Source organism: Conger conger, chromosome 12 (assembly GCF_963514075.1).
Source record: "Conger conger chromosome 12, fConCon1.1, whole genome shotgun sequence".
Taxonomy (NCBI): domain Eukaryota; kingdom Metazoa; phylum Chordata; class Actinopteri; order Anguilliformes; family Congridae; genus Conger; species Conger conger.
Window position 1 is genome coordinate 29,398,714 of NC_083771.1, and position 14,624 is coordinate 29,413,337.

Below are 14,624 nucleotides of genomic sequence, written 5' to 3' on the forward strand. Positions count from 1 at the left end.
AAACCAATTAATGGCAGCTGCTGCCAAAGAAAAATAATAGCCCAATTTCCAGATAAAGGGCACAACTTTTAAGGGGCCATTTTGTTTGAGAAAGAAGATGAGATGGAGAATATTTTTCTGTTTAATATAACATATTTTTAGAAAATACATTCAAAACTCCACAGTTTTTTCACACAGTTTCATAATCTTCATTTTGAAGCAGCAGCTTGATATGGAAAGAGCACTTTTCTCATGTGAAGCCAACGTGAGCAGCCTCCCCATCCTGTATGTGTATTCTGCCTGATGGCTGGAACTCAACACAGCTGGGCTCCATTACTTCTTGGACGGGACACTAGGAGAGGAGGCTGTACAGTTGGTTGCTTCTGAAAGTTGCAATGGCGGACCTGTAGAGGGCGATCTTCCCTTGGGAACAAACAGAAAAGCCAATGCTTCAGCGCACTGATGGGGACACTGTGCTGTAGGAGAGGTCCATTTAACCAGGGTCTGAGGAGATTTAAGGTCCCGTGGCACGCATTGAAAGAGGAATATCGTGGAAATTTCCCCAAAATGGCTTCCTCAGTCTGGCCATCTAGCCAGCCCTCCCTCAGCTGATTGGCTCCAGAATCCCACAAGTTCACTACCACTTTTCTCCCCTTGGTCATTGCAGTAAATGAGAACTCAGCTCTCAGCTGGCATTGCCACTTAAACAAAAAAGGTTAAGAGGGTTAACCCATTATGGAGAATGGCACCCCATAGAAAACCCATAAAAATGCTAAGGAATCACAATGAATTTCAATGGTCATGTGCCTTCAACAACGTTCAAATGATCAAATACAATGCTGGTGTCGCATCAGTCTGTTAGGGGAGATGTAATGTGCAGGTCACATCCGTCTGTTAAGGGAGACGTAGCGTGCAGGTCACACCCGCCCATAGGGGATTAATAAATACAAATACGTTTCCGTGCACAGACTTGAACTAATTTGGCTAACACAAAGCAGACTGAAACACTATCATTGCGGGTAACTACACGCGTCAAAGTCACATGCAGCTGTGACGCTCAAATCGAGCTGGCAAAAACGCAACATTTGTTTTGTTCCAGCAGCAGTCGGGCACGCCGCCGAAGGCGGGTGAATCACTGGCGTCTGCTGACGCAAGCCGGCGTCTGGGTCCTTACTTCAGCCCGGACTGACAGAGCCGTAAAGAGGCAGTGCCGCTTCCCGGCATACAGATGAGGTCAGCCCAGGGAGCCTCGAAACCAGCCCTCGTCCTCCCAGAGCGCCGAGCGCACCCGTTCAGTCTCTCACACCACGAGGGAGCACTGCCCCAGTTTTAGAGGGGCTGCGCGTTTTTCAGTCACTTTGTAAAGACAGAAAATGTGTCTATGTACGGTATGTGGGCACATTCGTATCGTATAAGTAAATGTATAATTTAGTGTTCAGAAAAGCTGTTTGAGCAGGCTATGTTACAGTGTTTTTCCACTCTGAGATAGAGGTCAGCCCATGCCTTCCCTAGTACAGGTCTATTCCTATGTGCTGATGTGCGCAGGGCCATGCTCTGGAGCACGGAGCTGGCTGCGTACGACAGGGAGGATTTAGGGGCTGGGGGTAACTGGTCAGGGACCCGGTCAGGGGCCTGGCCTCCAGAAAGCGGCCATACGCTGAAAACGCACTGCTCTCCGTCCGCTCGGGTTTCTCATTTACAGATTCCACACGTCCACCAGAATTCAGCAGCTTGTGTCCTTCTGAGGGTTTTACCGCTGTTACAACTGTGGCTTACGAAACGGAGTATAGGAAGGGGTGCACACACACACACACAGCACGCGGGACACACACACACCCACCTTACATAATTTATATTTATCGTTGGCAGAAGTCCTTATATAAAGCACATCACTGGTACAAATGAGTCGGATGTTCTACTTATAGAGCACGGGCACCTCACCAGATTAGAAATGGCAACCTTTCCTGCATTCAGTCATACACACACGGAAACAGGCCGACACGCAGACACACGCACGCGCGCACACCTCAGCACTGCTCACTGGTTGAGGTTTTTTACGGTTAGAAGATAAATCCTGCTGTTACACGCACGCAACCCCTCACTCTTTGTGCCAAATAGCACCTTGTCAAACTGCCATCTAAATCCATGCTCATGGTGGTGCGGTTGCTTCGTGTTCTTCTCACCTCCATTTTGTCGTGGGGGCTCGGGGTGATGTGTGCTTGAGGGAGAGGGGGGGGGGGTTGTTCTATTCTAACACACTGACATGCATATATCATGCTGCGATGGTTAGTCTCCCATGCTTTTCGTAGGGCTGACACGGGGCCCGTGGTTACGGTTTAAACGCGCCTCGCGCAGGTCGACAGACGGTTAAGGGAGGGGAACAAATGAACACACAGCGCTCTGATAGCTGTGAAAAGACACTCCCCGCTGTGCCTGGACAGCGGGTCGTCCCGCGCTGACAGAAGAGCGCTGAGGAGGGGGCCGAGACCCGCTCTTCTGTCATCTAAAAAGGGCTTCCAGTTGAAAGGAGGTCGTCCGTGACCCATCCTCGCCCCAAAATGTTACTGTGAGCCCGCACCTTTCCCCAGCTGGGAGTCTTTCAAACAGCTATCAGAGAGGTGATCCAGTAGCACCTACTCACTACAGAGGTCAGAGTAACGCTATCCTGGCCTAGCCAGGATACAGGAGGGTGGACAGCGCTGTTATTTGGGTCTGGGGGGGGAGGGGTAAGGGACGTGTTTTTGGCACAGAGAGTAGAGGGGGGGGTTCCCACCTGGTCAGGCTTTGTTGCGATCTAATGAAGGAAAGCAATGAGGAAATAAAGAAAAAACACATAAAAACGACAAGAGCAGAGCAGAAGACATTATGACAGCTTCACAAAGAGAGAGAGAGAGAGAGAGAGAGAGAGAGAGAGAGAGAGAAACAACAGCAGATTGTGCAAATCAGTTCACAGAAACACAAACAACTTAAGACACTACATTTACAAATGACAGGAGAAGCAGGAGGGCCCCAGAAAGCGTTTAGTCACGAGAAATAGAGAAATGTCACTTTTCACTGGAGACAGAGGTGAAATACACAGTAACCAAAGAAGACAGGATAGCACAGAGTGAGAATACATACAAATATTGTGTCTAAAATAAACTGGGCTGCCATGTACACCAAAATATATTTTAACCCCATAGACAGCAAGGCAGGTTTCTGAACTTTCAAAGAAACATTTTCACTAATATTCACAACAAAGCACTCCTTTCCTGATCCTACACTTCTGCATGGACATGTTTATGTGAAAATTCAGTAACACCTCTTATGAATAATCCTTCATAAGCGATATTATTTATTAGCCATTTACAATCATTTATGAATTTCCCTTCAGTGCCTATGAACACTTTTAAGTTTACTAAGACATTTCTTAGAGATCTGTGGGAATGTTTGAACATTTTTTCATCTTCATCACATGTGATGTAGGTCTGATGTAAGTGCAGTGCAGTGCCTAAAAGAGAGACTATGCAAGCTTGCTTGGTTTAGGGGGAACAACCATTCTGCTGTGTTTGGAAATGACTTCCCATATCACAGTCACTGCTGACACGGTTAATCAATGGTCTCTTTTCCCCTAGCGGGAATAAGGATGGGAGAGGTCTACTGTGACAGCCAGCAGATAGCAGTTACCAGCCAGCAGCTAGCAGGTAGTAGCCAGGCAGCACAGGAGCTGTATGTCAGAGAGGAGGGAGGTTCAGGGGGGTATGGGGGGATGGGGGGCTCAGTATCAGAGACAGGGGGAAAGGTGAAGAGGAGGCAAGCCCACTGTTGGGTGGCGGTGGTGGGGGTTTCTCAGACTTTCACAAAAATCTGGCCGCCAAAACCACGTACAATATGGCGGGCGGAAGACGCATCGATCGCACGTACGCATACAGACGCAGACACAGACACACACTGAAGGAGGATGGCAGAGACAGCGACTGCGCACCCATCCTTGCTGTGTACCACACGAACCACGCAGGGAGCGGGAAGCTATTTATACCTTCTCCAAACACACACAAGCAGGCTAGGGGGACAGGGGGATGGGGGGGGGGGGGGTAGCAGTCAGGGCAGCAATGCAGCTCCATCGCATGTGACACATCATGGGAACATTACCATCCCATTCAGCTCTTCATTTTCCACTGGGTTCCCCAAACTCCACAGGTAAACTCCACCTGATCACAGGGCTGTCTCTTTATGTCTGTCTAATAACCAATTCATCACCAACTACCACCCACAGATCCATGCAAATCAACCACATCTCCTGCTGTGGTTGGTGAAAGAACCCTTCTTTTCTAAAGTCATTATGCAGTAAAATGTACGCAATTGGGGGCTATTTTAGTGAACCAGTTTCAGCTGGAGCTTTCAAACCTGCTTTTTTCCTGTTACTATTGTATGTCTAGACTACAATGTTGTACTGTTGAGAGATTTCTAGAACTGAAGTGAAACACAAACTGGTTATAAAACAGCCCCTTTAACTGGGACCAGGACCATTTCTGTCAGTAGGAGAAAACAACACATTGAGCCTTATACAGTTTGATTCAGACACAAAACAAATGGTCACTCCCCGCCAGGCAACCGCATCAAGACAAGGGGGAGTATTATGGGATGGAGGTATGACTAGAATGTAGGACTAGAGACCTCACCCATACGAGGAGAAGGAGGCCCAGAATGGACAGATGAGGAGATGGGAAAAATATACTGCTGTAAAAGTGTATTGCTGTACATTGAAGACAACACAGCAATACTTGGAATGATAAAATTGAAAAAAAAATGGAGGCATTCCAAATGCATATGCTCCAATGCTTGCCAATATATTGCCATAAGAACAAGAATGGCAATATATTGGACCTCCATGTATAAATGTATAAATATATTAGTGTTGCATGAGGGGAGGGGAGATGCTCGTCATGGAGCATGCAGCAGGGCGGGGCCTGTGGTGGAGCGATGTCGCCCGCTCTCAGAGGCACGAGAGGCGGGGAGAGGGGGCAAGACAGCGGGCGGCACAGAGACATTACCCCATAAAGCTCCTGAAAGCGGCCCCAGAAACCGGGAAACAGAGAGAGAGTCAGTACCACACGGAGCCTCGCACAGAGACACACACACTGTTACTGCATCATTACATACAGGCACAGAGAGACACCATTACTGTGCCGTTACACACTGAAACAGAGAGACACCATTACTGTGCTGTTACACACTGAAACAGAGAGAGAGGGAGAGAGAGAGAGAGATAGAGGGTAAAAAACAGAGAGAGAAAGAGAGAGAGATGGACTGTTACTGTGCCATTACACAGAGAGAGAGAGAGCAAGAGAAAGAGACAGAAAGAAAAACAGAGAGAGACAGAGAGATACTGCAGGTACATAAAGACCAGTTAAGAGCCAGGCACTGCTTGTCACAGAGGCTAATAGCAGCAATGCATGTAGACCTCACAATCAGAGAACACACAGAAGAGACTTAATAGAGAGTGACAGATTGACCAGAGCTGGGCTAACCCTGCTCTAACACAGTACATCACATGCGCCAGTAGGCTAACTCGCTCTGGTCAACAGGGTGAAAGGTGCGGCCCCAGAGGACATATAAATGTTTTTTTGTGGTAAATAATTGATCAGGCCCCGGAGAGAATCGCAGGCAGAGCGGACACTGCTGCAGTAGCGCTGATTCAGTGGCAGAACAGGCAGCAGGAAGAGAAAAGCTCTGAGTTTCTGCCTGTGGCTAGAAACCCTCGCTCACTTTCACACTGACTGACCGACTGACGGACAGACTGGCCATTTTCGGTTGGTTAGTGTGAATCCAAAACCCTGTCCTCTCATGTACTTCTTTAGCTTTATATATTGCTAAATTTAATATAATATTTATTTTATTCAAATGTTCATACTGATTGTGTAAATATAAATGTTTTAATATACTAACATTTCTGAAAACTGTATATTTACTGTTTGTTTTCTTTAGAATGAATGTGAATTATAGAATGAATGTGTCATGCCAATAAGACATATTGCACCAGAAACTGTGGCTAAGTGTCCACTTCCCCAGTGTAACAACAGTTAGCTCGATCCACCAGTAGATGGCAATCTAATGGGGGGGAAATCGCCCACATTTTGTGTTTGCCCTGGTATCTAAAGGTGGACGATTACAGTATATTGTCCCTAGTAAGAATCTGAAGAATCTTTTTAACCTTTCTTCTCTCATTTTCACTCAGCGATGAAAAATTTACAGCTGCAAATGAGCAGTGAAAACAACTGTGAGAACGACCTCTCAGGGAAACATCACGGTCATGAGACAATCTGCCGTGCTCTGTCTGCAGAAAGACAAAAGCGCTGAGTGACACTAAAACGTAGTCCGCAATTCCTTTCAGCGTTAACCGAAGGCACGGAGGACATTTTGGCTCACAGATCACCCATCCCCCCTACACTGCAGGTAAGGACAAGTGTCATTATGGAAACCCGAGGCGGCAGTAGCACTCGGTTACAGCTGATTTGGCCTGGATATAATCAACCATAAAATGTCCTTGAGTTCAGCTTTCAATTAAAGGCTGGTGCTTAGCATTTATGTCTGTTCGCAGGGATGGCTTGGTGAGTTTGGCGAATGTAAAATTGAATTAATGATATCTGCACAGGAAAAGTCTGCACTTGAATTATTCAAATTTCAATAAATGTGTGGAATAAATCATGACCTTTATCCTTAATTTTGAGTATTTTGAGTATTCCTTAAGTTTTTTTCAGGGCTGGGTGAAAAATTATTTAATTTTTGTTTTATTTTTTATTTTATAACTCTGAAGTTTAGAAGAGACTGAACTAGCAAACAGATAAGCTGGGGAACTGTGACACTGAACTTGAGTCTGTATCAGTACTAAAGGGCTAAATTTACAACATGCTTCAGGAAAAAACCAGAGTGGAAGACAAGAATGATATACGTGCGTGCGTGATTTTCAGGGAACCAAGGAAACCGTTTAACTTTGAGGCTGCACACTAGCATAACTCCTCCGATTAGCTGCTCTGAGGAGCATGTAACCATGAAGTGCTTTTTATTTGATTTGATTGTATTTATTCATTTTTACTTACGAAAATGCGAATGCCACCAGAGCACCACTGACCACGATGAAGTCAAGAATGTTCCACAGATCTCGGAAGTAGGAGCCAGGGTGGAGCAACAGGCCCAGGTCAATCATCTGAAGGAACAGAGAAGAGTGCAAGATTTTCCGTTACTTTTACAGAAAGTACTTACGCTAATACTACACAGATACCCAGAGCACTGATACCACTACTATACACAGACTCCCAGAACACTGATAACACTACTATACACAGACCCCCAGAACACCAGAACACTGATACCACTACTATACAGACACCCAGAACACTACTATTACAATATGTAGGCACACACACACAAACACACACACACACACGTACACCATCAAACACCGATAACTCAAATAAATACGAAAAAGCGTTTTCGATTTGCAACGGCTGGTCCTGGACCTCATGAGTATAGCAGGAAGAGCCACAATTCCCATGGCTAACTGCCGAACCTCCCACTTAACGAGGGCCAGACTACAACCCAGATCCAATGAGCCAGACCTGAAAAGAGCAGGTTAATGTCTGCAGCTTAAAGACGTAGCAGGCACTTAAAGAGAAGTGCTCTGTGCTACACTGCGCTTAATGAGACAGAAAATCACACTGCCTGGTGTACAGGTGCACCACAGCCCAGAAGTGGCTGTGATTCAAAAGCCGTTTTACCCTTCCCCAAGCCTCCAGACAGCGTTCAGTCCGGAGCTGTTAGCGGATCAGACTAATTACCATGGAGATAAAGAGAGACAGCCTCACCTTAATCACCATCTCAAAGGTGAACACGCCCGTGAAGACATAATCAAGGTACTTGAGCACCTAGAACACAACATAAACATTTTATTAATTAAAATCTTTACATAATGACATTCCAGTACTTAGTCACACTATGAGTTCAAGCACTCTGTGACTCGCTATGTTTTCAAGAGAGAACAGCCATTGTCTCCACACACAATCACATTACTCGGGACTGTAAACAATTAACATTTAATTTACTTATGTCTGCCAGGACTCACGTTGTTGCGGGGTGCGTTGGCCTGGACCGGGTCCTCAGCGGCCAGCGCGATGCTGCTCATGGTGATGACCAGCAGGATGCACATCTCAAAGTAGCGCAGGTTCACCACGTAGTGACAGAGGCGGCGCACCCTGCAGGCCGGGACAGGAACAACACCTCCTGAGTCCTGCCTGCAAACCTGGCACAGACTGCTCTCAAAGGCAGGGATACTTTGGGTTTGGGTCTAGAGGCCGGAACCACTGCTGATTTTCATTCTTCACCTCTGATCAGGACTGATTTAAACCTGGGGCATCAGGTGAATAGAATCTCAGGCCATCAGTGGCATTAATTCACCAATTAACTATCTGGTAGAAAAGGAAACTAGCGGTACTACTGGCCTTCTGAGTGAGATCTGAGTAACCCCGCATTATTCATTCCTGCTTAACTGAAGACAACGTCCAAGGAGAGATTATCAGCTACTCTGTGAGCGTTGGAGTGAGACACCTACATGATCCTGTGTAGGAGTTGCCTTCCACAGCTTCCTTCACTGTACTGATGGTTTTCAAAAGCCAAGTAAAAAGGCCCAATTACTGCACACATTTCATGAAGGAGCATGGGGAAAACAGAAACATTTTAATGCACATTTTGCTTATTTTGTTTTTCAGTTCATGGTAGAAAATATAACTCGAGAGAGTTTGAGTTCCACTCCTGATCTGCAGAAGTGACTAATTCATCCCAGCACTTCAAACGCATTACCACCACTAGCCCACCCCCTCAACAGCACATAAACTGTGTGGGTTACAGCACTACAGCCAGACTAGCAGACATCACAACAATGAGACGAGCTATGAGATCAGCTTGAGCAAAGATGAAGGTAAAAACTGGTGAAATTGCAGTTTGGGTCCAACCCACCAGAAAGGAAACATATGGTAGACACATAAACCTCTGCATCGGTCATACAGTCTTTCCCATGCTATGTATATGAAGCTGGGCACATTAGGAGTGCCATTTTCTGTTACTGTCTGTGTTGTCGTAAAGCGTTGTCACGGCAGCGCACTCACGGGTTGGCCTGGCTAAACACAAACATGGAGCTGTACGGCAGGATCTGCCGAGGCCCGTTCTTAGCCTGGTCCTCCAGGTTCTTCTTCTCCTCGTTCACCGGGAGTGAGTCACCATCGATGTTGTTCACTACCGACGAGAAAGAGAGAGGGGGGAAGGTTATGAGGCAGTTACCGTCCAATACTGGTTCTCACGATCGGTCAACGTCTTACAATCGGACTCTCAGCCTCAGGTTCTTAACTCTTTGTAACCAACTGTGGCTTTACTAATCTACCAGTCATAAAGAAACAGACAGTGGCTTTGTTTTAGGATGGCGGTTCTAGACGCAGTTTCAGTGGCACTGACTGGGTATGGTGGCGTCTCCGGGTGGGGAGGTGACGGTGACGGGGATGTGGACCGCGTTGGTACCGAGCCCCGCCTGGCCCGTCAGCGAGAGGTTCTTCTGGTTGTCCGAGTCCTCCTGCTTGTCCCAGGCCAAGAGCTGCCCCCCGAGGGGCAGGGGGGGGCTAATGGCAGGGCTGCACCCCTCCGCGTCCGTGTGCCTGCCCCTGTCGGACAGAGTAAAGCGGTCTCATTGGCTGAGAGGTCGGCGCAGACTATGTTAACCCCTCCCCTTTCAGGCCTACAAAATCTCATTAGTAAAGAGGTAGATCATTTCTAATTATATATATATATATATATATATATATTTTTTTTTTACATGATTCTCCACTTCTCCAATTCTTCTCATTGGCTGAGAGGAAGACAGAGCACCACTATTTCAGGCCTACTGGGATATCTCATTGGTCAACAGAAAGACAAAATGCAACCGTACCTATGTGTATCGGACCTAGTGAGTCATCTGATTGGAAGACAGGAACACAAAAATCATCCCATTCAAGAAGTTCTCATTGGTCAAAGAGGAAGAAAAATCTACTAAAAGTCCTTTCGTCCCAGCTTTCTGGAAGCCCATGTTACGCAGTGGATAATATTGCTCATATTTTACAGCCATAACCCAGCTGTAAAACAGGCCCACTTCAACATAACAATTAGCTACATATTGCTAGTGCCAAAGCAATAAACAGCTGCACACTGGAGTATTGAACTCCCTGTTCTAAGGAATTATATCTCGACAACACATCCTCACATCACCGCTTTTACAACCCTTGCAAGCTCCTTATTAACAAGGTAATTACAAATAACATCAGCACCCAACAATTTTCCTGTTTTGTTTTTGGGAAGTGATAGGACATGTCTCATTCCAGCACCTCGTTGCTATTTCAGCAGCATCTCGCCTGTTTCTCCAGCTTCAAACCCAGAGCAGCCAAATCCTGTTCCAAGAGATCTACCATCCTGCAGGTTTTCATTACCTCATTTCTCATTTCTAATTTGGCCTGCTTGATTCTACAAATTAGCAGCTCAATTAGATCTGTAGGTGTTGAACAATGTGTGCTTTGTTAGGGTTGGTGTGAAAACCTGCAGGAAGGTAGACCGCCAGGAGCAGAATTGGGCAGCCCTGTTCTAACTTTTGTGTCTATAGAGTCTCACTACAGTATCTCACCTGTGTCTCAACAGCATCTCACCTGTGTCTCTACAACATCTCACCTGTGTCTCTACACCATCTCACCTGTGTCTCTACACCATCTCACCTGTGTCTCTACAACATCTCACCTGTGTCTCTACAGCAACTCACCTGTGTCTCTACAACATCTCACCTGTGTCTCTACAGCAACTCACCTGTGTCTCTACAACATCTCACCCATCTCTCATCTGTGTCTCACCTGTGTCCGTGTGCCTTGCCGCCCTCTCTCTCCTCTCCCTCCCGACACTCCTCCCCGTCCATGGTGGAGCGGGCCCGGGCTCCGCGTGGCCTGTGCCTCCTCCGCTCGCCGTTGCCCTCGCTGTCCCGCCCGTCCGCCTCCCGATTGGCCGAGCGCGGGCCCTCCCGGTGCCGGCCCTTGCGCTCGCCCTTGGCCCCGTTGCCGGCGGTGCCGTTGCCCTCTTTGGACTGGTGGTGGCCGTGGTGACGGCGGTGCTCCCTCTCCCCGCCCCCTCCGCCCTCGTCCGTCACACCCTGGTGGTGGTGCCGCCGGCCCCCCTCCCTGCCCCGGGAGCCGTTGTGCTCCTTGCTCCGGCTGTGGTGGGTGTGGCCCCCGGGGTCTCTGCCTTCGCCCGCCTCCCCGTTGCCGGCGGTTTCGTTGGCGGACCTGTCCCGGTGCCTGTGGTGCTTCCGGGGGTGCGAGGGCGGGGGCGCGGCCCCCTCGCCCCCCTCCCCCTCCCCCGAGGGGCCTCGCTCGGCCCCTTCCTTGCCGCCGTTGCTGTCGCCGTCGCGGGCCTCCACCACCAGGGGGCGGTCCAGGTGGGTGTTCATGTCGGGGCGGATGTGCATGGCGGAGGAGACGCGCAGGCGCTCCTCCGGCTCCAGCTCGTTGTACAGCGCCTCGCTGCTCGAGCGCAGGTTGTGTCTGCGGAGCTGGGTCGTCCGCTGCTCCCACACCGACATCAGCTTCAGCGCCCGCTGCTGCTCCTTGCTGGACAGAGTACGAGAGACACCAGGAGGAAACGGGTCATGGGCCATCGACGGGAGCCAAATTCACATGAGCTTTGGGGGGGCCAATATGTTCTACCAGGATGTTTCTTTTTCTTTTGATAAAGCACTTAAGTCATTATATTGGGGTTCTATAGCACAATGTAAGCATCATACATCACAATGAATGGATTAATACATTCAATTTTAAATGTATTTCTTGAATTTACTTTATTTATTTATTTATTCATTTCTTGAGCTGGAACTGACCACGACCCTGCTGATATTTTGTCATGTTCATTTTAGCAGAAAATTACATGAAATGCCAGAAACCCTAATCTATTTGAAGACCATCCTCAACTGTCAGCCAATTTTGTATTTTTTTCCGACTCAAATCAGCTCTTTAAAACCCCTTCAGCCTTGCTTGAAAGCAAGTGCCAGGTGCTTGATTCATGCAATAATCAACCTTTCCAAAATGCTAGTTGTAATGTTAAGACATGATAAATAAAAAAAAACCAAAATGGCTGTGCTTCTGACTTTTCATTTTCAGCACACTATATCCATAGTCAAGGAAACTGCATAGTAGAACTAACTATCTGCGTGAATCATCAGGATGAAAAAAAATAGAATAGTATTGGGAATATTCGCGACTTGAAGGCAAGTAGGTAGAAAGTAGAAAAAAAAACAAAAAAAACACCACAGATCCTAGGCACTGCCAACTGGCAAAAGAATACAGCAAAAATGTTTTTTTTTAAACCCCCCATTTCCATTAATGGCTGAGTGCAATATAAGCTTTTCCCAGCAAATATCACTGGTCCAGAGAAAGCTTTTAGTTTCATCAAAAGAGTATATCATGATTATCTATTGTTGGTTATCAAACAATATAGTACTGACACGGACGAGGGACTGACTCTAAAATGGCGGGAATGCAATTTACGTGACACAATACATTTTGGGAAAAGATAATGAAAAATACTGAAATGTAATGTATGAGTCACAAAAATACTAATAATGTTTTTATCTACAGTATAACCATGTTTGTTGTTCACTCTAAGAATCAGGTCTTACTGGTTACTAAATCCAGTCACAAGTATACGTGCTGTGTGGTTCTCTCTGGAAGAATGATCTGAAACCCTGGGAATCTGGGTTATCACCACTGCAGGAAAAGGCCCTCCCTCTGCCACTACAATTGTGGAACTATGGAAGAACTTTCCCACAGAAATGCGTTTTTTTCTGTGGAAAATCAAGTCACTCTGCAACCTAAATCGGCCAAACAAACACCCGTGCGAAGTGCTAGGCTGTCAGTACTCTGTCACTGTGAGACGATGTTCCATTATGTATGTTACAGAACGTACCGACCGCCAGGTGAGGAATCCAGCTCTCCTCTTCTTTGGCACTTGCCGTAATTTACATAAAGGCAACCAACCGTGAACTCACTTTCAGTGCTCAGGGCAAGGCGGCTGTTTCGCTAAAACAGTTTTTTCCTCATTGGGGGCAGTTAGGAGAGACATAAATAGGCGCCGCCCGTGGAGATGGGTCTTGGCAGGTTCTTGACGATCGCAGGGTCAGCTCTGAGTGCGGCGGGAGGGCGGGGCTGCTCGTGATTACATTCCGCGCGCGTCTCCGTCCGTCAGACGGAGTTGCAGGTCTGTGTCACGGACGGCTGGACGCAGAGAGGGACTGACAGACGGAGGACAGGGTGAGGGAGGGGAGGAGGTACAGACTGCACCCGCGTCTTAAACGAAAACGGGCCTCTCCATTCGCTGCTCCCGCAACCAAACGCCCGCCTCACCAGGCGCCCACATCGGTGCTCCAGGGGTGTGGGCGGTCATTTTCAGACCTGGGTCATGTACGCATTTGTGATGCTTTCATTCCTCCAGACACTGGTTAAAATAGTCCCTGCAGAACCCTGAGAATTATAAATGAGGCATGTTTGATTGAAGAATTCTATTCTGAATTATGTCAAAACAGAATATTGCGCTGTATACTGGTAGCCAGCAATCTGCAGAAACTGACCCAGCTCTGGTCATTTCTGAGCATAAAGGCACATCTAACTGTGTCCATGCTGATGCGCATCTTAAAATGTTTCTCATAAAATGTGCATGAATGGAGACAAGATTCAGAATGGCGTTACATTTAAATTAGGGATGAAAATTATTCACTAAAAATCTCCAAAAACAGTGGGCAACAAAGGAGCCCTTTGAAGAGTGCGACATGAATCCAGAATTTCTACCTTCATTTCTACCTGCCTGTCCAGAAACTAGCAGTGAACTGACAGGCGGGCCAGGTATGTGGGGGTGACAGAAATGAAGCTAAATCAAGGAAAATGAAGCAACCCAGGAGAATTAAGCTTGTTATTCAATACTTTTCTACTACCGTTTATTTGCAATATATAACACGCATGTATTCTTTTTATTTTTTTTGTAACAATGTGATATGTGTGTATGTATTCAACATCTATTGAATGTTTGTATTCTAAATGTGAATATTTCTTAACATCTTCAATTTAACACTTAGTCTTATTTTTAATATTTTTCTTTTCTTTTCATAAAAAAGCCTAACTAGGGACGGGAGAGAAATGAGCAATAGCGATAATCTCTGTGTGCAGAACATCAGCTTCATGAACCTGCTGTAAACTGGCAGTAATGATGCTATGTCTCTTGGCATTGTCCTAACTCAAATAAACATACAAATAAAAATAAAAGAATTAACTGAAATTGACATTGCAGAGACTTGGACTGGAACAAAGTCCACCCACGAACCACCAACCCTCCTTCCTTTAGGACACAAATCACAAAATGTTCAATGATATACACTATTGCGCTCAACCACTGAGAGACATCCATCTCTCTCCAGCAGCAAACCACACCACTCTCACTCAAACAATGAGTAAAAGTTAAGATAGAGTGCAGTAGACGATGACCCGGTACCTCTTCCTCATTGGCGGACGCAGAGTGCCTGGCTCTAAAGATCTACTCTTTTCAGAGTAGTCCTTTCTTTC

The 14,624-nt window shown here is 46.8% G+C and overlaps 1 protein-coding gene across 1 annotated transcript in view; it reads right to left on the reverse strand.

The window, feature by feature from the left end:
* Positions 1 to 14,624, reverse strand: part of LOC133141556 (voltage-dependent N-type calcium channel subunit alpha-1B-like) — a 181,467-nt gene that overhangs the window by 38,534 nt on the left and 128,309 nt on the right. Inside the window, exons 21-28 of the mRNA XM_061262125.1 lie at positions 10,878 to 11,627; positions 9,463 to 9,659; positions 9,120 to 9,246; positions 8,081 to 8,210; positions 7,824 to 7,883; positions 7,059 to 7,165; positions 5,013 to 5,024; positions 2,753 to 2,773 (exon numbers count right to left, since the gene is read on the reverse strand). Of these exons, the coding sequence (XP_061118109.1) occupies positions 2,753 to 2,773; positions 5,013 to 5,024; positions 7,059 to 7,165; positions 7,824 to 7,883; positions 8,081 to 8,210; positions 9,120 to 9,246; positions 9,463 to 9,659; positions 10,878 to 11,627 (1,404 nt within the window). The remainder of the gene's footprint in view (positions 1 to 2,752; positions 2,774 to 5,012; positions 5,025 to 7,058; positions 7,166 to 7,823; positions 7,884 to 8,080; positions 8,211 to 9,119; positions 9,247 to 9,462; positions 9,660 to 10,877; positions 11,628 to 14,624) is intronic.